The 25,996-nt window shown below is 41.6% G+C and overlaps 1 protein-coding gene across 1 annotated transcript in view; it reads right to left on the bottom strand.

The window, feature by feature from the left end:
- Window positions 1–7,718: 7,718 nt before the first annotated feature.
- The window catches only part of ttc7a (tetratricopeptide repeat domain 7A), a 60,675-nt gene continuing 42,397 nt past the window's right edge, over window positions 7,719–25,996 (bottom strand). Inside the window, exon 21 of the mRNA XM_087850378.1 lies at window positions 7,719–8,641. Coding sequence (XP_087706504.1) covers window positions 8,423–8,641 — 219 coding nt within the window. The 3' untranslated portion in view covers window positions 7,719–8,422. The remainder of the gene's footprint in view (window positions 8,642–25,996) is intronic.

The raw sequence follows: 25,996 nt of genomic DNA, 5'->3' as shown, positions 1-25,996 counted from the left end.
TCATGACAGTGACGTAAGCGAGTGCGGCGTTTGTGACAACAGCTATGTGCAGATCAACAATGGATCATATATCGAGCGCGGGAGAGAGTATGAGCGTGCAGCGTTTAAAGCGTGGAAGTACTTTAAGTTTGAGTCCATAAAAAGTGACAAAAACATTAGTGTCCGTTGTGCGTGGGAAGAAAACGTATTTTTACAGCAAAAAAACCCCCCTAAACTTCCAAGCAAGCACCAAGTGCGCTACGACGTGATGGGAAACTCACAGAGAAACTTGTGGATTCTTCAACTGACCGCTGCGGCACACCTGACCCAAGGTAAACCTCCACCTACCCCACTCCTGCTTTTCAGGTGAAAATAGAGCAAAAGGACCGCTAGTCTTTGACTTTATTTATTTTCTGCTGTGTTTCACTTGCATCTATTTGAAAGAGTGAGTGTAAACACACAAAAAAATATTTTATTTTATGTGCTGGAATGTGCAGAAAATGGGTTTAAATGTTAAACAAATTTCTTCCAGTCAGACAATGTTGCATATAATTAAATTTTTGCTTGATGCATAAAGTTAAAAGATTTAAAGTTTTAAAAAGAGACTTTTCCATTTGATTACATTTTGTATGATGGATTATGCAGAAAAAGTAGAATTGGGCTGAAAGATCTATTTCTTTATCACCTATTCAGGTTGTAAATCGTGTTTTTAAAAAGTAACTAAGTAACTAAGTAATTAATTACTTTTGAAAATAAGTAATCAGTAAAGTAACGGGATTACTTTTTTGGGGAAGTAATCAGTAATTAGTTACTAATTAGTTTTTTCAAGTTACTTGACCAACACTGAGTACAACGCATAAAGTAATATTGTAAGGACGAAGAACAGTTATGTTAAAGCTGATTCACAGAAAAGAAAATCGTCCAGAATCTGTAAATTTCCCATCAAGTGTTTGAGCACCAGTAGCTACCTCACTTTAAAAAAAAGCATACCCTAATCTCTTTGCTAGTTGAACACTGAAGCTGCACTCACCTATACTCTTCATATTCATGGGGGATCAAGTGGATTTTTGTAATCACGCAATCGCATCTTCCTTCATCTGTGTGAAATATTTTAGGGCTTTTCAGCCCTTTGCTTCGTTCTTATGCGTAGGCCCAAACAGCAGACTTACAAGCTATTTATCTGGCTGATGTATTCACAGGGAAACTTTCAGCAGGTAAAAAGAGACTCCGGAGAGTCATTGGAGACCAACTATACCAGCGGTCTCCAACCCCCGGGCCACGGACTGGTACCAGTCCATGAGCCGTTTGGTACCGGGCCACAAGAGTTGAGGCTCGGGTGTGAAATGTATGGTTTTCAGGGTTTTTATTGTTTTTTTAAAAATAGTTTTTATCATTAACTCCCTGTGTCTTTTCCTGTGTATTATGAATAAATCTTTTTTTTTGGGGGGGGGGGGGGGGTACCGGTACTGTTTTTATTTTGTTGTATTTATCCACAACACCTTATAGGCCAGTCCAAAATATTATCGGACATAAATGGGTCCGTAGTGCAAAAAAGGTTGGGGACCGCTGGTCTAGACCAGTAGAGTTTCATGGGTATCCTTGTTTTTACCAACTGGTCACAGCAGATGGCTGACCCTGCCTGAGCCTCGATCTGCTGGAGGTTTCTTCCTGTTAAAAGGATGTTTTTCCTTCCCACTGTCACCAAGTGCTTGCTCATAAGTGGTCGTGTAATTGTTGGGATTTCCTCTCTAATATTGTAGAGTCTTTATTTTACAATACAAAGCTCATTCAGGGAATTTATAATGGATTGGATTTATATAGCGCTTTTCAAGGCACCCAAAGCGCTTTACAATGCCACTATTCATTCACTCTCGCATTCATACACTGGTGAAGGCAAGCTACAGTTGTAGCCACAGCTGCCCTGGGGCAGACTGACAGAAGCGAGGCTGCCATATCGCGCCATCGGCCCCTCTGGCCAACACCAGTAGGCGGTAGGTGAAGTCGGTAGGTGAAGTGTCTTGCCCAAGGAAACAACGACCAGGACAGAGAGCCCAGGGATCGAACCGGCGACCTTCCGGTTACAGATACGCTTCCCAACCCCCTGAGCCACGGTCGCCCCAAAATTTGCTCTTTGCAAATAAAACTGAATTGAATTGAACTTACAATTTCAATTTAGCACAGCTGATTGTATCTAAGCGTTGCATTTACAGCTTATTGTTTTACCGAACGACTGAATGATGCTAGAAAAACACCCATTTAAATGCATCTTTCACTGCTGTAGTCCATGAAGTGGGACTAATTCACTAGGTCTGGTTCAGTGTGTTAAAATGGAGGATTTCCACAGTGATTTTTCACATTATCATTCCAAGCAGACCATAAACATCTGCGAGGTAACAAAAAACACCACTGACAATTCAGCCAGCTGCTGTGGAAGAGGTTACGAGCTACTTCTGAGGCATCCGGCTGAATCTTTTATGTCTTGACATGACTATTTGGGACGGTGGTCATGGAAGTCTTGTGCAGCACTATCATAGCACATCTACTTAGACAACAGTTAAAGCCCTCCCACACACACATACACACACACTCTGTTTTCCTTCAGTTGCTGACACTTAAAAGCTTGATGAGGTTGAAGGGCCAGTCTCTTATTCCCCCTGTCATTATTCCAGAGACAAAAGAGGATACACTACCACTCAGAGTGGAAGGCAATCTTATTAACACGGGGCTTTGCATACACTCTCTGGAGAGCTGGATCTCCACAGTCAGCACTTGCAAGGAAGATACAGTAGGAGAGATATGTGTGCGTGTTTGTTTGTGTGTAACAAACAGCCAGAATGGCCTGCGGTCAAGGCACCAAGCCGCCAGTAATCTCTGACTCCGTCAACCCCTGGTGCCCTTCCTCCCTTCTCATCTAAATGATCTCCACAGTACAGCACTGATCTCTGACATATGCCTCATACTGACGACTTAACACCCTCCACCTCCCACAGCCTGCCTTGACCACAGGCACGGCCAGGCACCCGCTCCTCTGTTGTCAATCAAGCTCACCCTCGTAGATGCACGGTGCATTAAAATAAACACTTGCACATCCGTGCAATGCAGCGAATGCACACGCGCTTGTGATCTTTAGCTTTTTAAAAATGCGCTTTGCAAACTGATGCGCAAACCTGCGAGCACGTGCACACACACTCATTTCTTAAAGGCTCTGTGGGGAATCAACATAATCCAACATATCAATTTTTCTTAATCTATGTACGAGTACAAACATCAAAGTAACACAACAAATCCTGCCACACACACATTGTCCTTCTTTTTGTTTCTTACCTCTGCTAGTTTTTCATGTGGCGGCAAAGGTGTTTTAAGCATGATTTCAGTTGCGCTGGCACAGTGGAATTCTCTCATTTAATGGGTACAAGAACATCTGGTGCCAGGGTAAGTCGTACAAGCAGCCCAAACATCAACTCCTCTTTCTGGGAACAGCTTAATGAGATCCGGTCGCCATTTAGAAGCAATGCAGCGCATCGCTGAACGTCTGGAATAAATCTGTGTTTTTGGCAGCTTACAGCAAGATTTGACCGTGCTACTCAGCTCCACCGTTGGGCCAGAGTTGAGGATGTCAAATTAACAGCTAACACTAAACAACATGCTGAGAAAATGTGACCCGGCTTCAGAGCGATGACGAAGGCAGACCACTGGAATTTTCAAAGAATGTGAGGTTACTTAAAAATACTCTAATCCAGCACTGGTGTGGGACTTCTTATTGGTTTGTTAAGTCCCAGCTAAAGTTCTCCAAACAAATAAACCCTTGAGTGCAGCCATTGTTTATTCACTGACATTGCGTTGAGTTAAAATGGCCCTGCAGTACTAGCTCCATCTGTATAACACATCACCTTGAAACACCAGGAGTGAGGATAGACAAAGATATTTGCAGGTTTATGTTCAGAGGGCTTCAGGCTCATTCACTTTCAACACTACAGCCCTACACTAAGGGTGACGACCAAGGAATTTAGCAGGCGGTCCGACACACCGGGAGGTTAACTAGGTATCCTTTCACCGCCCATCTCAAGCTGCTGACAGACACAAAGGAGGTACATTACACTTCTATTAAATGACATTTAAAAATTTAATCAGCTCCAATGAGCGACTGTTAGTGAACAAGGGGGTCATTGTTTAAGTGGGTAATGGTGCTGGCGCTGGCGCACAGTGTGTGGAACGTGGACCAACAGCGCTGGAGGGCTATCAAGTTTTGGATCTGGCGATTGATGGAAGACAACAAACTGCTGGCCAGGCTGCTGTTTACTGTGGCGTTATTGGGCCTGCTTGCTTGAAAATTTCAGCCTCATAAAAATGAGTGCCAGAGCATGTCCAAAAAATGACGCTGGCAGCAGGGTGGCAACAATGTAAGTAATATAACACCTATTTTATATCAATAAGCAGGTATATCAGATATTCTAGTGTCTGGCAAAGGATTTTAGATGGTGCATGTAGATTCTTTCAGAGCTACAACTGACCTTATTCACTCAGGAAGGTGGAGGGCTAGGTTAATAATACTAGAAAGGTTAGCAACTTGTATCCATAGCTAGCTAACAGTGTTGGCATCCATCTATCAGCAGTGGCAAAAAATGTCTTGTATGCCAACCTGTAAACACTTTTTGTCAGGCTGTAACACTGGGAATTGTAACATAAGAGTCAAAATTGTGGAATGGCACTAAAGTAAATATAGCTCTGATATCTGTTTGTTAAATGTAAATTTAAGGCTAGCATAGCTTAGTACAAAAATCTATTTTGCATTATTAAAAAAAATGGCATAAATTCCACAACTTTGGACTTTACACACTGTGTTAAATATCGACCTTTTGAAGTTACAGTAAACAGATTTACTTACCTTTAGAAAAAAAATCCTGTTCCTCTATTAGCTTAAACTTTATGCTAGGTCAAGCTAACTGCCTACTAGCTAGTACAGTAAGTCTGCAGAAAGCACGCAGTCATGAGAAAAAATGTTAGATAAATCTTTTAGCCAACCCTTGAAAATGACACTCATGGATTTTATGATGATACATTTTCATTATAGCCAAAAGTATATTGATTCAGGCAGATGCTAATTTGAAGCTATTAACAGCACCATAGTGTAACTCATAGTAAAACTACTGACAAACATTTATTGAGTTTTTTTGTTTGTTTTTTTTAACTGAAAATTCATCTCAATCATCAAAACATTTTAATTTTAATTTTACAAATGATTTTTACAGCATTTTGAATACATTCTTATGTCAACACGTGAACACTGAAAATGCTCGAACACATTTTCCCCTTGGGGATCAACTCCGACGCATCTGTCATTTTATTAATAAATGAGATTATGAAACCACATCTGATCCTTATAACCTCCATCACACCCCTCACCCATCCATGACTCCCCAGCCTTGTTTGGTCATCACAGTGATGGTTTACGGTTTCCTTGTTGGCGCCCCGCAGCAGCAGCACCGCCCAGCCCGTGCCCTCCATGTGCCCCTGCCGGGTTGGCATCCACGTTGATGACCTGAATACCACGCTTGCATAGAAACCTCCCCCAAAACGGTCACCGCGGTTCATGTACGTTTGTTTATCATGAGGTGTGGAGGGTGTGTTGCTCAGGTATGAAAGTGACACCAGAGTGATGTGCATGGGTGGCATCACAGTGACAGTGTAAATATGAATGTGTGTACATGTGTGTGTATACTAAATGTTTAAGCATATATACTTGTGCTGTACCTCAAAATGACTTCATCGCATGTCTCTCATTGTCAGAGTATGTGTGTATCTTTGTGCACCATGTAATACTTCACTCCTTCCCCTTGAGGATTAGACCATTCATCTCCCGAAGCCCCTGTGTAGGTGTCTCTCACGGTGCTAATGAGGAGAGGACGGAACAAGGGAGAGTCAGTGAGTGAGGAGGGAGAAAGAGTAAAAATAGACTATTCCGATGGCAGAAAAGAGGCGATAGTGATAGATAATCTCCATGTCCAAAAATCGAAGTATTGATGAATGAGGGATTTTCATGCCAAGAGCGATCGGGGCGTGGGCGGCTCTTTTAAAAAAAAAGAATACAGGGAAGGTAGAGATTGGTGCTTGCAACACTGCAGGGAGGGAGAAGAACAGACGGCTTTTTTTTTCTCTAAAAGCAAAGCCAGGGACTCTTCCCATAACACAAATCAATTTACACCAGCCCGAGACATTGATTATAGCTGGTTCATTCCTCACATGGTAGCAGCAGACATCAAACAGACACTGTCAAACTTGTAAAACCACACGTCGTGTATGTGTGTGTGTAGTGACTGTTTGTGTCTTCCCACTGTATATGTATGCTGTTCAGAGGACCAGATCTCTCTCCACTTCCCCAGTTACTCAAACAAGGGGATGGCTGCTAGGCAACGAAGCCACATCACATCACATCAGCCAAGCTGGGAGAGGGCAAGAGACATAGAGGGTTAGCGGGAGCGAGAGAGAGCGAGAGAGAGCAATAGAAAGAGGGAGGGAAAGGAGGAGGGAGTTTGGAGGCAGAAAACTGTGCTGGCAGTATTACATAAGCCAGCAGCCCAGTCCCACTGCTCACATTTATGTGGTTAGGCACTCGGAAGTGATGCCCATTAGTCACAAGTGACAAGGCAGGTGAAGATACAAAATCCAGCAGTGATTTTTAAAAGCCATTGTTGTTTATAATGGACGGCATTATGAACAGATGAGTCAAGCACCCCCCACCCCCCACCCCCACCCCACAAAACACACACACATACACACACACACACACATACCCATGCATATGTGCATGGATGAGGGCCTACTGTACCGTACAAACAGAAGATTGCTAACATCCCAGAGGGATCATTCAGAGGGCGCAGATACACATGTATTAAAATACGTCATGTACACACATATAATGATGCCATATGGAGTGACGTGTTCATGCTGGTTCTTTTGAAGATGAGCAGGAGGGAGTGTTTGTGCCTGCATGCGTGCATAAAAACCTACACCAGTCAAGGCCATCATCAAAAATACATCAAAGGTCCAAATAATAATGAAGTGGAGCTGCTGCTGTGATAAACAGCATGTACAATATCCACCTATCTGCACTGCCACATGTATCAGAACACAACAACATGCTTTTTATGTCAAGATGTAACCGGCACATCTCTGAATTTATGAACCCGGTGATTGCGATCATTAAAAATATCCCTCCATAGACTCCATAGGAGATTTACAACAGAACGCTACTTATGCTAAAATATTAACTTTCTATACAGCCGTCTTTTATATGCAAAGACCTAAAGCCCTCTCTTTCTTTATCCGCACAAACTGCATTAATACAATTGGTGGTGTTAGAAGCTAGCAATGTTCACATATAACTGTGGAGCAATTAAACTGATAATTATCAAAGAATCAAAGAAAGTTGCTGAGATTAATTACTTTTTGAAGTTGAGGTAAAAGTGATTTGTTAAATGCTTTGTTCTTTAAAATATACTTGATGAAGGAATGGCTAAAATTTTGGAAAACAAACTAAAGTTAGATGAGTAAATAAATACCACTCAAACTTAAACCCTTAAACCTGAAGTCACATTAGCTTAAGAAAAATATGAAACACGAGGAGACAGCTCACCTAGTTCAGTCCAAAACAGCAAAATAAATAAAAATAAATATTTTTCAGAAAATGAAAACTTATATCTTCAATTTAGTGACCTGCAGCACACAGGGATGGAAGCACCCTTCCTGAGACTGGTTATGCTGGAGGTCTTTTTTCTTGGTTAACTGGGAATTCTCCAGACCAAGTGCACTTACTTGGTCAACTTGTTTTTTTCTTTTGGTTGAAAACAGTCTTAATATTCCCACAATTCATAATTTACATAGTCCTGCAAAGCCCCAGTTGGCAAGTGGCTGCTGGAGACTGCTGCACCAAAAACCTGATTGTCATCATTATCTTGTCCGGGTTGTTTGTAATTTGCATGAAAGACACAACTTTTACTTCAACTTTGGGCAGTCTCGATCTTCTGTTTGTGTTGAACTTTTCAGTTTCACTTCTACTCGGCAAGTGTTTGCAGACAAGTTTACAAACTACAAACCTGACTGTGGCAACCTGGTAGCAACCAAATCAGTCAAATCAAGGTCTTTCATGCTGCATAATTTACCTCTTTGCAACCAATTATATGCTTGCGACCACCAGCCACTTAAAGCAACCACTTGCCAACTAGTTGGGGAAATAGATACTATTTTATTTTGTCTTCAAATATTGTAAATACACGAGTGATACCAGTCTGTTCATCTCCCCAACAGCAAGAAAACAGACCCAATACCCAAAACTAACTTTTGATTTAAAGCTCATGTTTTCATTGTCTTTCTTCAGCTCATCATTAGATTTTAGCCAAAATCTTCACCCCAACCCAAACCTCCATGCCACTGCAAGGCCGTCATCTCAGAGCTCTCTGGGGATGACAGTGAAGGGACGGACGGGACTGGAGGCCTCCAACTCCAGGGCTGTCAAGAAGCAGTCGGGGGCCTGGTTGCAATCCCGAGACTGAAGAGCTTCACCCAGTCCACTCCACGCTTCGTGGGAGGTGCTGTGGATCTGAACCGCATCACGCAGAACCTTCTCGCCTAGGTGGACACGCCCAGTTTTCACCAGCAGACGGCCCTAAATGAACAGAATGATGGAGAAGTGCAGGAAAAAATTGTTTTACATTTACGTGCATTAATGTCACACTTCATAAGTTCTTTTCAAAACCTTAAAACTCTCTTTGCACAGAAAGAAGTGTCCTGCTTAGAAAACAAAAACTGGATTTCTCTTAAACCTTTGGGAAAAGAAGTAACTAACGAGTAAACTTATTTACATTTTTATTTTAAGCTAGCTGGGTTTGACACATTAAAACTGAATAATAATCACTTTCAAAAAGTTGGAGGATAAAAGCTGACCTTTGGCATACTCTAATGTTCACAGAATGGAGATTTTACATTTAATTTTAGTACCTAGTTGCTCATATTATGTTTTTACTCTAAATGTCTACCATCAAAACGTTTTTATGGCATGATAAGATCAAGCTAGCAGATGGTGGCTTTTTGCTAAAAACCCAAATCTTGGATTAGAATGCCTGCTGTCCTGCAGACGAGTCAGGATGACAAAAAACAAAAACGGAAACACAAGAGTTGTATACAGCTGGGATTGTACAGCTGAAGGGAGAAAATCCACAAATGATGAGATTAGGAGTGACCTTCTGCAGAAAGATGATGCAGTATGTTAGTGTGCACACAGTAACACGTGCACAAGCGCACACATACGCTGATGAAAACTGATAGCGGGCTTAGGGTTAGCGAGAGAGACGGCCTGAAGGGATCCTTTAAGTAGATGCGAGTTACTTGCTCTTCCTGCAGATGATTTGCCAACGCAGACTGTCACTTTTTGAATGACTTAACTGTGTTTTTCTGGGTTTGGGTTTGTCATAACATAATTATCAATTAAAATATTTTCAGACGGAAATAATAAAAACGGTATTGTTTAGCATCTGTGTACCTTTTTTTTTTTTTTAGCACAAATGCAAGCCCAACACCGATAATCGAAGTCTGTGAGAAATCTCAGAATTATTGCGGACTCATTTGAACCTCTTTATTATTATTACAACAGTCACATGTTCCCAGAATGCTGTGTAACTCTATCCATCCATGCTCTACCACTTATCTCCATTTGGACACAGACATTTTATTCACCCCAGCTACCTCTTCCAATTAATCCAGGGGAATACTGAGTCGTTCCCAAGCCAGTTGAGAGGTATATTTTCTCCAACAAGTCATGGGTCTGCCTTGGGGCTTCCTCCTGGTAGACATGCTCCGAACACCTCGCCTAGGAGGCATCCAGTAGACATCCTACTCATTCAAGTCGGCTGGCTCCTTTTGATGTGGAGCTGCAGCGGCTCTTAAAGGACCGAGCTCCTCACCCTATCTCAGAGATAGCCCAGCCACCCTTTGAAGGACACTCATCTCCACCACTACAATAACTATTAGACAAAAAATGTAAGTTTTCCCCTTAAGCAGCATTAAAAAAAAAACGTCCTCACTGATGTGAAAGTTACCTGAAAAGGTTTAATTCATGAGTTATTAAGTATTACCACTATAATGACATTGCTCTACCAAGTATGATTTTGCTAATCATCTCCCATGTTAAATGGTGCCTTATAAAACTGCAAATTGTCTGAATGCATATGTGATAGATTTTGAAGGTAAAAGGTTACAGGGAAAGATAAAGGTTTACAATGCAGCTAGCATGTAGCACTGGGAGTATTTGCTTACCACCACTGTTAGCCAGTGGCATCCCATGAGAGCTCATAACAGACCATTAAAATTTGCCATTGTAAAAGGAATCTTTCTCCTCTCATGTTAAAGAGTGGTCTGCATCCATCCTTGAAATAACTACTATTTTGTTGCCTATTGTCTCTGGAAGCAAGATTAACTCCGTTTCACTATGGTCTCACCCACAGGCCGTATCCAGGTCCCAAAAAAAGGAGACCGGCAGCCTTTTCTGGTTGTTTGCACATGCACAACGTGGATAAACGTCTGGTTTTTGGCAGGAAACTGATGCGAGACGAGCATGCTAGACAAGCTGCTGTTAGCTCTGCTTTCACTGTCGAGATCAGTTACCGTCTGGCCATTGTGTGGAAACTCTGTGATTTATGAATGTAACAGATAAGTTTGTTCTTACTATCTACCTAGGCCAAAAGACTCCACCAACACTTTAACATTAACATAAATCACTTGCTTGACTGAATGTACAAGATCAAACCAGCTGTTTTGTTAATACACCACTTTCATTTTTCAGTAATCATTTTAATCCACCTGTACATACTGATGGTTAACCATGTCACACAGTTTTCAAGTCTTTCAATTCAGCTGTAGTTTTTATTTTGTAAATATATTTAACATACTTTTTAAAAATCGAGGTCAAGCCACATACCACTGATGTTAGTCATGCTTACGTCTCACTACACACGTGAAGTTGTGCACTCCAGGTGCAACCACTGGTAAATGCATCCTCCACTGGTCTCTTGTAAGTTTTACTCATTACTAATATTATCAAAGCCTCAACAAAAGACTTTTAACCAAAAACACAGAGACCAGCTTATATCAGATTCACTGTTTCATGTATTCAGAACAATGTTATGGCCAATACAGGCAATCACTGTCATTAGTCATCTTAAATGTCCCTTTTATGCTTATTTACAGCTCCATGATTTTTGGACTCTACTACAGTAGCTTTGCATGATTCACTGTTGAGAATAATCCCTATTATTTAATACTGGGCGGTCATGTCGTTATGTAAAAGTAAGGAAATATAACAATAATAAGGAAAAACTCTTTAATCTTCAAAAGTTCCAAACTTTGGCAAATTTTTAAGTTTACACAGATGGTATTAAATTGTCCAGAACATTCAAAGACATTGGTATGGTCCTGTACAGAACGTTATTTTCCCAAAAAAGCTCATTTGCAGTGGGCGGTGACTATTACCTGAGGCTAGACCAGGAAGTGTGGTAGGTATGCATGCGCCCACTGGTTTTGCACTTCATGAACATACTCTACATACTATGTATACAGTATGTTCATAAACAATCCACGGTTTTCCTTTACAAAAAGCTGAGGAGAGGAAAGAATGAGCTATAGCTGGCATTTTTGGTAATCTGTAAGATCATTACCACTGATGTGCATATATTTAAAAAATGTATGTGCAAAAGAGAAGAACATTGTGGATGATAACTGTTGTCACCATGTTAAAGATCATATCACTGCTTAGGTTTTGTCGTTTTGTAGCACAGCTCCATGGGGAGTCTGACACAACACAACCTCATGCAACTGACCAACTGCACAGAGTCAAATCTGCCTCACATATAAGCATCGTCTAAAGGCGCGCACACAAGCTCCAGTGTCACATGCATACTCAAGGTGACAACAGGGAACGAGTCTTGCACAATCATCCCTTGACTTACTCTGACTATCTGTTACACACACACAGGAACACACACACACACACATACTCTGAGATGGCCTGAGGTCAGACAGACGAGTCTTGTTATGCAGTCTCTGCTCACAAGCTTGAGATTAATTGGGCTGAAATTCACAAAGCTGTCTAGGGGCTCTGATGCAACTTTCAATAAGAGTGCACACTCTGCCTTCCTTCTTTCCTCTGCTCTCCTTTTTCTCACTTCTGCTGGGTGGAATACATGGAAAAACAACAAAACTGTTGGTACGGAGAAATGCAGGATGTGCACACAGGTCTCCAAGCTTGTAAAAGTGTGTACAAACGTGTGCATCAGTGCACACATGTGCAGGGATGTATGATACAGTCCTTGCTGCTGGTTTGGTCACTAGCTTCCACGTCTCACTATCTGTGCCCTTGTCTCCAAACTCACATTGGCTACATTGTTCCAACATTTTTTTGGTATTAACAGTTGACTACTGGACTAACACACACACCAACAGTCTTAGCCTTCCACTGTAACCTATATCTTTTAGGCTGTTAACTATGGAAAAGTTGATGTTTATAGGTCAGTCAGCTTGACCGTACTGTACTTAATATACAGTACTATGTTTTACAGGAAGCCATTTCCGTATTTAACTGACAGACATTCCAGTAAATTTCAGTGTTTCTTGTAAAACACTGAAAAACTGTTTTTTTCTTCTTTAAGTAAGATAAAAAAAAAGGGCAGATTGTGGAATGTGGTAAGCTCAGAATAACAGATGGGAAATGTCTAACTTAGGGGTATGAGGAGATTTAGAGGAAGTATGTTTCTAAGCTGCTTGTTGACAGTTTATCTGTGAAACCAAGGACACTCCTGTGTGGCGACTCTGGCTGCAGCAGGGAACAGTAGTTAGGCTGAATAGTCAATATGATTAATAAATATACTGACAACATTAAGATCCAGACACAACATAATGCTGGATTTGCTTGTAAATACCAAAAGCTGAATTTCCACTTTTGAGCAAATTGACCAATTGCATCCCATCTCTGTTGTTTTTTAATCATAACGATTATGAGCCCCATCCACTCAACATTTAGGACACATTATGCTGATGGTTTATAGTGCATTCATGGAGTAAATGAAATATGGACTCCAATTCCCCTCAAGTCAGAATAACAATATATAGGAAGAACGTAAGCCCAGTTAAATTCATGTATTGCATGTTCATTTTTTACTGACAATCATTTAACTAAGGCTGTAGTAAGTAGTGTTCTCGCTGCTGTAGTGAAACAGGCCTAGAAACAATGCAATCGGCTGGAAACCTCCGGTCTCTGGGGTAAAATGTATATTTACTGCAGCGGTAGTTCTGATAACAAGTCTGGTAAAGCCTTTATCTTCAAAACAGACGAGCACAGAAGGGGAAAGAACAACATTCACACTTAGGATACTGAGCCTTCCAAAAAGCACATGGATGTGATTCCAGGATCAGAAGGCCAAATCAAAACTAGAGCTTGCTAATTGACAGTTATTAGCAATTAGTTGGCTCCCCTCTTTTTCTAGTGAAGGAAACGATAACGTTTCATGAGAACAAAACAGAATGTGACTGGCACAAACTCAAGAGATGATTAGCACCAGCATCTGGCTCACAACAGTGTTAGTTATGTCTCAGTCACAGTAGAATAAAAACAACAACCACCTGTGACAAGTAAGAAAATCAGTGTCTGAAATGTTTTCTTTCTGTGACTGATTGTAAACAGTTACAGTGACAAACTTACTGCACAGAGGTTGACCAGCAATGCAATAAATGACAAATGGTGACCACTTTGGATTAATAAGGCAATTGAACAGGTATTTTGATGGGAGGCAACTTATTGCCAAATAATTGCAGTCTGACTCAGACTGATTGGAAACACATTTTTGAAATAATTGTTATTTAATTCATACATTTAGACAAATTGTCAACGCATTGGCATCAATCTGAGTTAATTGGAGACAATGAGTGCAACTCAGCTGTCATGCATCTCTTTGCTGGTTTCTGACTTTTTGCAAATCTCATATTTCACCCTAGAGTTAAATCACTGTCATTTTTCTTTTTTAAGTTTTAAAATTAAGTTTAAATTCTGAATTTAAGTTTTAAATCTCTGAAGTCATAACTGATTAGATATGCAATTTCTGCCAATTTATCACAGTGAATCACTGTTTTATCATAAACAGGTAATTGCTCTCATTTGATTGCAGACCGGTAGCAGACTGATAGTAGACTGACATCATATTTTATCTTCATCTTGACACACCAAACATGCTTTGAAGACGCCAACTGGCTGCAATTATTTACAAACCTGGTCCCCATCTTTGAAGCAAGTATTATAAAGCCAACAAGATCACATGGCCATTGTACTTGCTCGCAGGGGTTTTGGCTGCACCGCTGTCTCCAACAACTGTATTCCCCAGTGTGACTGTTCACTACTGAGCAGACAAGATTTTAAGAAAGCATTTTGCAACATCTTCTTTGGCAATGAATGCACAGATATGAGACTGAAATTAATGTCCTTGGAAAGAAAGCAAATGCATGTTTATGAAACTACTAAACCGAGAAATAATTTTAGAGAAAGAAGAAGAGGACAGATTCTTGCTGAATTATTACAAGAAGAGAAATCCAGACACAGGACATCCACTAATCAAAGGGCCAAACACTCCTGCTGTCCACTTGTCTGAGGAAAACAGTGAAAAATGCTGACGGTTAAGCCATTGTTGCCCAGTGTCATTGGTGTGCATGTGTGTGTGTCTGTCTTTGGATCAAATTTGATTAGAAATTCAGCCAGTACAAATAATATATTGTGAGTGAGTGGGAGAGAGAACAAACAAATTCAAAAGCATTTCAATTGCCATCAAATGTTTCTGGCATTACGTGGAGAAAACTGGTATCTAATAGTTGGTCTTTAATTACTCCCAGCCATCTGTCTCCAGTTTTACCTAAAGCTGATCTCAGTGAGCTTGGCAGCACAGGTTTGTTTCTTTTCATGCCGTTTAAGCACAACCAAACTGAGCTGAGCCAAACTCTACGAGTGGGCACTGGTGTTTTCATCAGTCTTTCAAGCCAATTTTTTTAAGCAAACTTTTGAAATGCTTCAAACTACAAACAACATTTAATTAAGTGAACGTCCTTCGACTAGACTGAAGAGAAGGGGGGAAAAAGGCTTCCTGGATGTCGCAAACAAGCACACCCAACAGAGATTTGATTATAGAATTGATTAGCATTGGGGAAATGAGTTCTTGTTCTTTGGTGTCAGCATTATTATATTATTCATATTCCATACAGTACAAAGACAAAAAGAGGACTTTGTAATACTCTAGCATACCAACTGTAGCTAAGCAGGCTCCCCGGAGATTTATTAAGAATAATGTTCATTCGATAACTTCTTCATTACCAAAAACTTTTTCTGCCTCAATTGTCCGTAGTCATCGTAGTTTGCATACAAAGTACTTGGATACAACGCAGCCTAACTCTTAAGCAAAACATAGATTAAAAAGGTTTGTGGAGGCAGAATAATGGTCACATACTTAAAAGGCATAAACACAAAATCATTTTGGGATAAGATGATCATATGAATATTTTCACAGTTTTAAAAAAAGCAATAAAAAATTAACGTCTTTGAGACAGCGGAGAGACAGATGAACTCTAAATTTGGATTTGCAATCTGCTGTTGTCAGCCGTGCCGCCTACAGAGCTGTGACTGTCCAGACAATCCAGGAAATTAGAAGTTAAGGTACAAGTGGCTATATAGACTTGATCTAGAGAGAATTAAATGATCCTACAGTTTGGTATAGCACTCAAAACCATCTGCTGATCTATACACATCAACTACACACGAACAAGTCATGGCGTAATACCCTCGCATTCAACCAAGACGAGAGACTTTACTTGAACTTTTAATCAGTCAAGTCTGGACGGGCAGGTATGGGCACAGTGAGCCAAGATTATTGTATTTACCTCTGCCATGTTGGCTTGACCTGTCTTTGACCGCTATTGAATTAATATTAAGTAGTGCTGTCAGCATTAATCTCGTTGAAATGATGTTAACGCCATAACTGCATTAACGCGGCAAATCTCCGTTATTGAGTTAACGCGTTTCGCCCCGTGCATGGGGCTGCAAGGCGCTAACGCGCTAATGCGCTAACCGCGCTAATGAGCTAACTGCGCTAAAGCGTTGACGCCGTGCAGCCCTTGCACACGGCGATCCGGATTAATGAGCTAACGGAGATTTGCTGCGAAAATGCAGTTATGGCGTTAACGTCATTTTAACAAGATTAATGCTGACAGCAGTAATATTAAGTTTACTGTTTCTTCCATTGACAGCTCTGTATTTTGGGAGGCAAGTCGAAGCAGCTTTTCGAGGTTGTTAGACGTACTGCCATTCTTCAGTGTTTATTTCATAGAGCAAAAGTAAAGCAGAAGAGGAGCTTTGAGTTGTGGAAACGTATGTTGATTGATGAGATGGTGAATGTAGTGTGGGCACCTATCATTAGAAAATATATTAATGCTGGTATGCAAGAGCTCTTAATGTTTCCCTTAAAAAACCAAACAAACAGTAAATAAACACCAAGAACAATACGTGGAGAAATGAACCAAAGGCAGAGTCCAGATGTGTGGAGAACTATGACTTCAGTGAAATATGAAACTCTTTCAATACAGATCCCATCAGCTTGCTCAGAGTCATCCACCACTTGGCAAACAAACGTAGAATGAACATGTACAGCTTCAAACGTCCAAAACAGGGGGTGACATTGTATTGCCAACTGCTGGCCAGCCATTATATCTCTTTATATTTTGAAGGCATCGGGCACTAAAGGGTTAGAAGGTATCTAGTCCCACTAGGACCTCCACAGTGGGTTCTTAAGTGCAAACCCATCTGAGCTGGACTATTTTCTGTTGTGCTTTGAGTGTCTGACAGAATACTCAAGAAACTGTCAAAAGGCCCGATGCTCTTATCTAAACCTAACAGTATAACTTATTTCACACAAGTATTCCTTGAACTGAGAACTGTAGAAAATATTCTGACTCAAGGTTCCCAAAAGGTTCATGTGTGTCATGATAATCTACATACCGACTGGCTGTGATTTTATATTCAGCATTCAAGTAGTTGAGCGGTAATATTCCTGTTCCTAGCTCTCAAACAGAAAGGGAATAAGCAAGTTTTGGTGGAGGTGTTCCTCAAAGTGTACAAAAGGCCAATTCAATTCAATTTAATTCAATTTTATTTATATACCGCCAAATCACAACAAAAGTCGCCTCAAGGCGCTTCATAGATACAGAGAAAAACCCAACAATCATATGACCCCCTATGAGCAAGCATTTTGGCGACAGTGGGAAGGAAAAACTCCCTTTTAACAGGAAGAAACCTCTGGCAGAACCAGGCTCAGGGAGGGCGGGGCCATCTGCTGCGACCGGTTGGGGTGAGAGAAGGAAGACAGGATAAAGACATGCTGTGGAAGAGAGACAGAGATTAATAACAGATATGATTCAATACAGAGAGGTCTATTAATACATAGTGAGTGAGAAAGGTGACTGAAAAGGAAAAACTCAATGCATCATGGGAATCCCCCGGCAGCCTACGTCTATTGCAGCATAACTAAGGGAGGATTCAGGGTCACCTGGTCCAGCCCTAACTATATGCTTTAGCAAAAAGGAAAGTTTTAAGCCTAATCTTAAAAGTAGAGATAGAGTCTGTCTCCCGAATCCAAACTGGAAGCTGGTTCCACAGAAGAGGGGCCTGAAAACTGAAGGCTCTGCCTCCCATTCTACTTTTAAATACTCTAGGAACAACAAGTAGGCCTGCAGAGCGGGAGCGAAGTGCTCTAATAGGGTGATATGGTACTACAAGGCCATTAAGATAAGATGGGGCCTGATTATTTAAGACCTTGTATGTGAGGAGCAGGATTTTGAATTCAATTCTGGATTTAACAGGAAGCCAATGAAGGGAAGCCAAAACAGGAGAAATATGCTCTTTTTTTCTAGTCCCTGTCAGTACTCTTGCTGCAGCATTTTGGATTAGCTGAAGGCTTTTCAGTGAGTTTTTTGGACATCCTGATAATAATGAATTGCAGTAGTCCAGCCTGGAAGTAATAAATGCATGAACTAGTTTTTCAGCGTCACTCTGAGACAGGATATTTCTAATTTTAGAGATGTTGCGCAAATGGAAGAACGCAGTCTTACATATTTGTTTAATATGTGCGTTGAAGGACATATCCTGGTCAAAAATGACTCCAAGGTTCCTCACAGTGTTACTGGAGGCCAAGGTAATGCCATCCAGAGTAAGAATCTGGTTAGATACCATATTTCTAAGCTTTTCAGCGCCGAGTACAATAACCTCAGTTTTATCTGAATTAAGAAGCAGAAAGTTAGTGGCCATCCAAGTCTTTATGTCTTTAAGACATTCCTGCAGTTTAACTAATTGGTGTGTGTTATCTGGCTTCATGGACAGATAGAGCTGGGTGTCATCTGCATAGCAGTGAAAATGTATGCTATGTCTTCTAATGATGCTGCCTAGGGGAAGCATGTATAATGTAAACAGAATTGGTCCTAGCACTGAACCCTGTGGAACTCCATAATTAACCTCAGTGTGTGAAGAGGACTCTCCATTTACATGCACAAATTGGAGTCTATTAGATAGATATGATACAAACCTCTGCAGTGCAATACTTGTAATACCTACAGCATGTTCTAATCGCTCTAACAGGATATTATGGTCAACAGTATCGAATGCTGCACTAAGGTCAAGAAGGACAAGCACAGAGATGAGTCCACTGTCAGAGGCCATAAGAAGATCATTTGTAACCTTCACTAAAGCTGTTTCTGTGCTGTGATGAACTCTGAAACCTGACTGAAACTCTTCCAATAAACCATTCCTCTGCAGATGATCAGTTAGCTGTTTGACAACTACTCTTTCAAGGATTTTTGATATGAAAGGAAGGTTGGAGATTGGCCTATAATTAGCTAAGACTGCTGGGTCTAGAGATGGCTTTTTGAGTAAAGGTTTAACTGCAGCCACCTTGAAGGCCTGTGGTACATAGCCGATTATTAGAGATAGGTTGATCATATTTAAGATCGAAGAATTAATTAATGGCAGGACTTCTTTGAGCAGTTTTGTAGGAATGGGGTCTAAAAGACACGTTGATGGTTTGGAGGAAGTAATTATTGAAGTTAACTCAGAAAGATCGATTGGAGAAAAAGAGTCTGTCCCATCCTGATCTGTTTGGCATCGCTGGTTAATTTGGATGTCCAGGAGAATTTAGTACATAACACACACTCCTACCGAGATTAAAACATTTTAATTAATTACTTTCACTTTTGTTGGGGTGATATGACCACACAAATCTTCACGCACCTGGATGGCATGTTTGCGTGGAAAATACTGTGCGTTTGTTTGGGGGAAAAGCAGCACATACAGTGCGGCTACAGTTGACTCCTTCAAGTACATTCTCACCTTACAGCACATTACATCGCCTATATAAATATATACTGGAACAAAGTCCGACGCACAAACTTGCACGAACACATGTACCGACGTGGAAAGAGGAAAAGAATGAAGGACAGAGTTGATACTGGAGTCTGAGAAGTAAGGAAAAGAAAGAAAGAGAGGAAGGAAAGAAGTGTGAGTGAGCAAGAACGACCTAAACTGAGAACAACGAACAGAGAGAGAGAGAGAGGGGGGGGGGGGGGGGGGGGGGGAAGGGGAAAAAAGGAGAGGCGTCAAAGAAAAAGGAAAAAATAAGTGAGCCCAGATGAGCCATACATAGCAACGGAGGCACCAGCCAACTCCCAATCGTCTTTCTGTTTGCACCCCTCCCCGCATCCACCACCACCAACTCACCCACCCCATCTTCTCACTCTCTCACATACAGTCAGTCTCTCTCTCTCCCTCTCTCTCCATGGTTATCAGAGGTCGTGCTCAATAGAATAAATTTCCCTGGTTGCTAGGCAATCCCATAAAGCGGCGAGAACGAGCAAAGTGATATAAATAATGTATTTGCATTATCTAATCAGCTGACAACCACCCCCTCCCACATGCAGAGAGGAGAGAGAGTGCGAGCGAGTGAGACAGGCATGGGGGGGGGGGCATTTGATAATTGGAACGCGATTAATTCATTGAGCGCAAAGCCTTCGTCCTTGAGAGTATGCATGCATATGTGAAGCTGTGTACGAATATGGGTTCGTTGGAGAGGGCCGAAAGTAAAGTGTGCGTTTGTGCGGCTGACTCAGAGCGGGCTCCACTACAGAGCAGGAGAGAGGAGATGTGGAGGATGATGGGAGTGGGTCAGATTCATTGCATACCGCGCCGGAAGCAAGGCTGGGCCATGTTTCAGGATCAGCTAACTGTCAGAACACAAACACACACGCGCACATGCCACACATACGCACAAGTCGACCAAATGCTTACCATAATGAGGTTAACAGCACAAACAGATAAATGTGTAATAGCTACTCCCATGATAGACAAACGTAATGCATGCTCAGTTGTAGCCAGTGGACTGCAGCGATCGAGAAATTAAACTGGAAATCACGGTCTCTCACACACACACACTCGCACACTTACAAACACCATACTATAGTCATATACTGGTTTCCCTCACTACCGCACCCTCCATCCATCCAAAAATACTCCAAAACCAGCAGCTGACCAGAGCAGTGAGTCACTGTCTGATGGCTTCGTTTCTTTCCCTCTCTTACAGAGAAACCATGTGGACACAGCTGATGCTAACATGAAGTGCAGTGAGTAAAGAGGTGCGCGGGTGAATAAGGGAAGATGGTAGCCACATTGCATGGGTTGGTGAGCTTCTGCATCGATTCCAGTAATGGGTTTCTCTTACTCACATTTCCCTTTCCCTGTCTAACATGGGTAGAGTGGAAAATCTACACGATGCTGTGTTATAAAGCAGCGGTCCCCAACCCCCGGGCCTCGGACCGGTACCGGTCCATGAGTCGTTTGGTACCGGGCCACGAGAGTTGAGGCTCAGGTGTGAAATGTATAGTTTTCAGGGTTTTTATCGGTTTTCAGCGTTATTTTGTTATCGTTTTGATCGTTAACTCGGTTTTCCTTGGTCTTTTCACGTGTGTTATGAATAAATCTTATTTTTTTCGGTACCGGTACTGGTTTTATTTTGTTGTATTTATCCGCGACACATTAAAGGCCGGTCTGTGAAAATATTGTCGGGCATAAACCGGTCCGTGGCGCAAAAAAGGTTGGAGACCGCTGTTATAAAGGACTCATGTCAAACAAAATGTCTTAGAACTTTGAAAAACTTTGGTGGCTTTTGGATAATTTGGCTAATCAGACATAATCGCCTTTCAATTCTGGTTTAATGCGCAGACATGTGGATTGCGCCTGATGCTCTTAGCTAAATCTAACAGTATAGCTTTTTTTTCACAAAAGTATTCCTTGAAGAGGAAATGTGTTTTCAAATCGAACATCAGACTCACAAAGCCTTGATGTAGGATTCAGTTAAGCGGGACAAGAACCCACCGTGGAAACCTCACAGGCTGTTAGGAGACTTAGACCTTTCTCTGCTCCTGGTTCTGCTGGAGGTTTCTTCCTTTTTAAAAAAAGCTTTTCCTTCCCATTGTCTCCAACGTGCTCGCTCATAGAGGGTCATCTGATTATTTTCCCTGTATTATTGTAGGGTCTTTACCTTGGGGCAACTGCTGTTGTGATTTGGCTTTAAATCTATAAAACTGAACTAAACTGAACTGTATTGAAGCTAACAGTTTAATGTCAGTGACTTTTGAAATGAAAATTATTCAGACAACGCCTGCAGCATTTCAAGAAGACTGCTGAATGGTGACACTAGCTTCTGAGCTTTGTCACACTTTTTAACTTAAAAAGCAGACTATAGCTTACAAAATTAACATCATGTTGTTGTAAATAAGACGTGAAACTAGCAAGGAAGAATTTACTGAGAGGATAGATCGAGTCAGCAGCAGTTTTTTCTGTTGACTTCTAAACATACACTGCTTCTTGCAATCTGATGAGTCTCCCCCTACTGGATGTAAGAAACATTACACGTTTAAGGTAGTTATGCACTGGCTTCACTCCTAAATCTGGAAGCAACGTATCTTTTACAGTTTATATGCAGCTTAAATGACCTTAAGAAAGGCCCCCGATCTTCTAGTGAAAGCAATGTAGACAGTGCAGTACACACTGGGCACGCATGATAAGCCCACGGAAAGCACTTGCAAACAGGCTCATAATGAAAATGCATTTCCACAATAAAAATCAGATCACATTAACTGTTGAGCCACAGAAAGGTTACATCTTTAAAGTTTAGTTACCATGAAAACATCTTAAGGACATTCATGGAAAGCACAGTAGGTACTTTTGCAGAATAATAACTGAGGTGTAAGAATATCTACCAAGAATATCTTAAGAATTCCCCTTAAGGCACAGCAGAAAATGGGCCACTGGCACACAAAATGTCCACAGCAGATACTGTGTAAAAATAAATGGATGAACGCAGAGCCGCACAGCACCACAGAGTAACTGTAGGCTCATTTCTGGCCGGCTGATGCAAGTCACAAATATGGGCGAAGCTCCAAAAAAAATGTCCCACACATTGTCCCACAGGCTCCATAACAATGCAAGAATGCAGTTATTTACTGCAACCCTACATTAGCATGCCTAACATAGTATAGTCCATAAACTTTAGGGTTCTAGAAGCAGAATTTTTGTATTTGGGTCAATTTGTGCCTATTACAATGTGTGCCTCTGTCCAAGTGTACACATATAGTTTACTTAAAAAAAAGGAAGCCCAAGTAGTCCACATGTGCTCCAAATCCGTGGAGGAAGGCTGGCATACACAAACACAGTCATGCCTAAACACATGCACATGCGTACACGTACTCAAACACTCAGACTGAGAACACATCTGTCCTGTAAGAGACCCAGAGACGGACGCTGCCAGCTGGCTTTGTTTCAACTTCTCACCCCCTGGGATTGGTTCTCCCACAGGCCAAATATGGAAGAGAAGCGTACCTCTGTCTAACCCAGTGGGACTGCACTTCTACGCACACAGACACACGCACATGCATCCAAAAGTGCGCTGTAGGAGCAAAAGCACTAGCCTTATGTGGTCACAAGAAGGCTAAAGTGATATCAGCCAGCACATCTCCGGTCACTATGGAGACCGCAGTCATTGTGTGTGTGTGTGTGAGTGTCGAGTGCTGCGTCTTGGATTTGAGGAATATCCCTCTCTGGTTCGTTCACTGTGACAACAGAGTCAGTTCAAAGGTCAGAAGAGCTGTGGTTAATCCTGTGGATCATCTGGAAGACAGACTGAGAGAGCGAGAGAGAAGCGAGGGAGTGGGTGGAAGTGGGCGAGAGAGGATCTTTACAGTGCGGCAGTGAGAGAGAAAGAGGATCTGCTGGGATGAAAGAAATGTGGGGGAGCGATCAGGAAAGAGAGAGTGAGTCTTTAAGCGCTATTTTTCATTTGCTGGTGATGGAGCGAAATTTGTTTGCTTCTATTTTCTGAAATTTCAGGTTTGCCTGCAACAAATTGGCACGTCTCAGAGGACGACAGCAACGCACCGCGAGAAACAGGACTGAACCACTCAGAGTTCTGACAATGACACAGTACAGCACGCCACAGAGGAGAGAAACACTACACGATTACAGTATGAACAGTATTAGGCAGTATAAGTGTACTATACTTATAACAGTATAAGTACTATTAGCAGCACATGGCAAACTTTTAAAAATGCGCTTAGTTAAACAAGAAAAATCCAATTAACTTGCAGTACAACTAAGTTTCTGAGGCTAATATAATCTACAGCCGTTTGAAACATGAGGGATTTGTTTTGCTTCTAAAAGAGCAAAGAAGCTACCATTACTAATATTAGCAGCTAATAAGCATCTGTTACAATTATAGCCTTTATGATAAAGGCAACGTCACCCACTGGTTTGCAAAGTCCTGCTGTGACGCTTCAAGCTGAGCCTATGAGACCATAAACTCGTCAGAAAAGTGTTCTGAGGTCATAGATGAAGCTGAGGGCTGCTTTCACACAGATTCCTACTTAGGTTTTGCAGACGCATAACCTCTAACCACCACCGCGTACTCTTCCACCATTTCTGACGTGTGACAATCAACAATTTAAGCTCAAATGAAAAGAAAAAGCCAGTCATACTGGCCTACAGACCAGCCCGTTGTCACTCCAGAGGCGAACACAAAACCTTCTGCGTTCTTATGCTACACGCCTGGTTATGGATGAAATCCATCCTTATCCCTAACGTTAACCAGAACTTTAATGATGTTAGACAGTGTTTTCCAAAGCGATTTAAGTAAAATGAACAAACATGTGTAGATTCATTCCAAACGGTTCTCATGTTTCCTCATTTTTCCAATCTCGTCATATAGGGACATGTTGGGTGCCCGGAAGCGTAATATATCAACGATTTGTCACCTAGCGTAAAATGTTACACTTTGGGAGTGAGAACATGCACAGACAGGTCCACGAGTATGTGGCAAGCACCCATCACGAGGGGAAAATTCCTTGAATGATTGCAAGTGGTTGCTGCAGGTTGATGGGAGTCGCTAGGAAGTCACATAATCATAGAGATGGAAAGTGTTCCTCTTGGCAACCATCTGTCACTAGGGAGAAATGTGTGTTCCTGCACGGGTTGGTGAAAACATCCTCGTTATTGCTTAGCTTGCTAACATAATGCAGTGGTTGTAGTTTGAATGGAAGCAAAGTCCTTGTCTACAAACACTGTCCAGCTACTCTCCGAGCTCTAATGAAACTGTGAAAAGTGCAAAACAAACAGGAAATGGAGACTGTTCACCTCCAAAGTAAAACTCCTTAAACATGACTGTATCTGTGGAGCAAAACTTTTACTTTGAAAGCGAACCTTCTCCATTTCTGATTTGTGCCACACTTTTTTAAGTTGTACTACCACTCGCCTAGACAAACGCAGCCAACTGTAGCAATCTGTTAGCAACCAAAGCAATCACTGTAGGGTTTTTTGTTTTGTTTTTTTGGTGGAGCACCTTCTTTAAATCCGATTTCACCCAGTGAGAGCCAGCAACCTCTAGGTACCACTGCCAACCAGTCGGGCAAATGCACATTCTCCTCTATCAGCCAGTGATTGTACCACATCCAGCACGGCAGACAGCTCTCATGCAATGTGCAAGTCGCATCCTGTGAGAAACCACAACAGAATCTGTCTTCATTTTTGCATTCAGAGCAGTCGCCGCCTGCTGGTTTGCAGGTTTAAAGTAAATCCGCAGCCACTTTATTTTATGTACACTATACTGGCAAAAGTATTCACTCGTCTGCATTCACACACATATGAGCTTGAGTGACGTCACATTCATAATCAATAGGGTTTAAAATGATGTCGAAATGTGATATAACAGCTTAATCTGGGAAGGCTTTATTGAAGTTTTTGACCGTTCTCCCAGAAGCACATTGATGAGGTCAGCCAGTGGATGTGACTGGAAAACAAGAATTCAATGATTTGGATGGGTGAGTGATTACTTTTGTTAATATAGTGTATAGGTTATAGTTTAAAATGGTAAATGGCATGTATTTGTATAGCGCTTTTACTAGTCCCCACCTAGGGACCCCAAAGCGCTTTAGACACCCAGTCATCCACCCATTCACACACTGGTGGAGGCAAGCTACAGTTGTAGCCACAGCTGCCCTGGGGCAGACTGATAGAAGCGAGGCTGCCATATCGCGCCATCGGCCCTTCTGGCCAACACCAGTAGGCGGTAGGTGAAGTGTCTTGCCCAAGGACACAACGATCAAGACTGTCCGAGCCGGGGCTCGAACCGGCAACTTTCCGATTACAAGGCGAACTCCCAACTCTTGAGCCCGTGGCAGTAACTGAATATAAAAGAGCTAAGAGCTCAAATTCATCTGTGTCTTGAGTCCTGTCTTTAGTTGTTTGATCGGATCGACTAAAATCCATATAATAATTTAAAAAATGGTTTAAATATCAAATTAAAAATGTGTGCACACACTGCCATGTTGCTACTGTGTATGTATGAACATG

This window comes from Neolamprologus brichardi, chromosome 13 (assembly GCF_056152115.1).
Source record: "Neolamprologus brichardi isolate AB-2024 chromosome 13, ASM5615211v1, whole genome shotgun sequence".
Classification (NCBI taxonomy): Eukaryota; Metazoa; Chordata; class Actinopteri; order Cichliformes; family Cichlidae; genus Neolamprologus; species Neolamprologus brichardi.
This window is presented reverse-complemented; position numbering and strand designations above follow the sequence as displayed.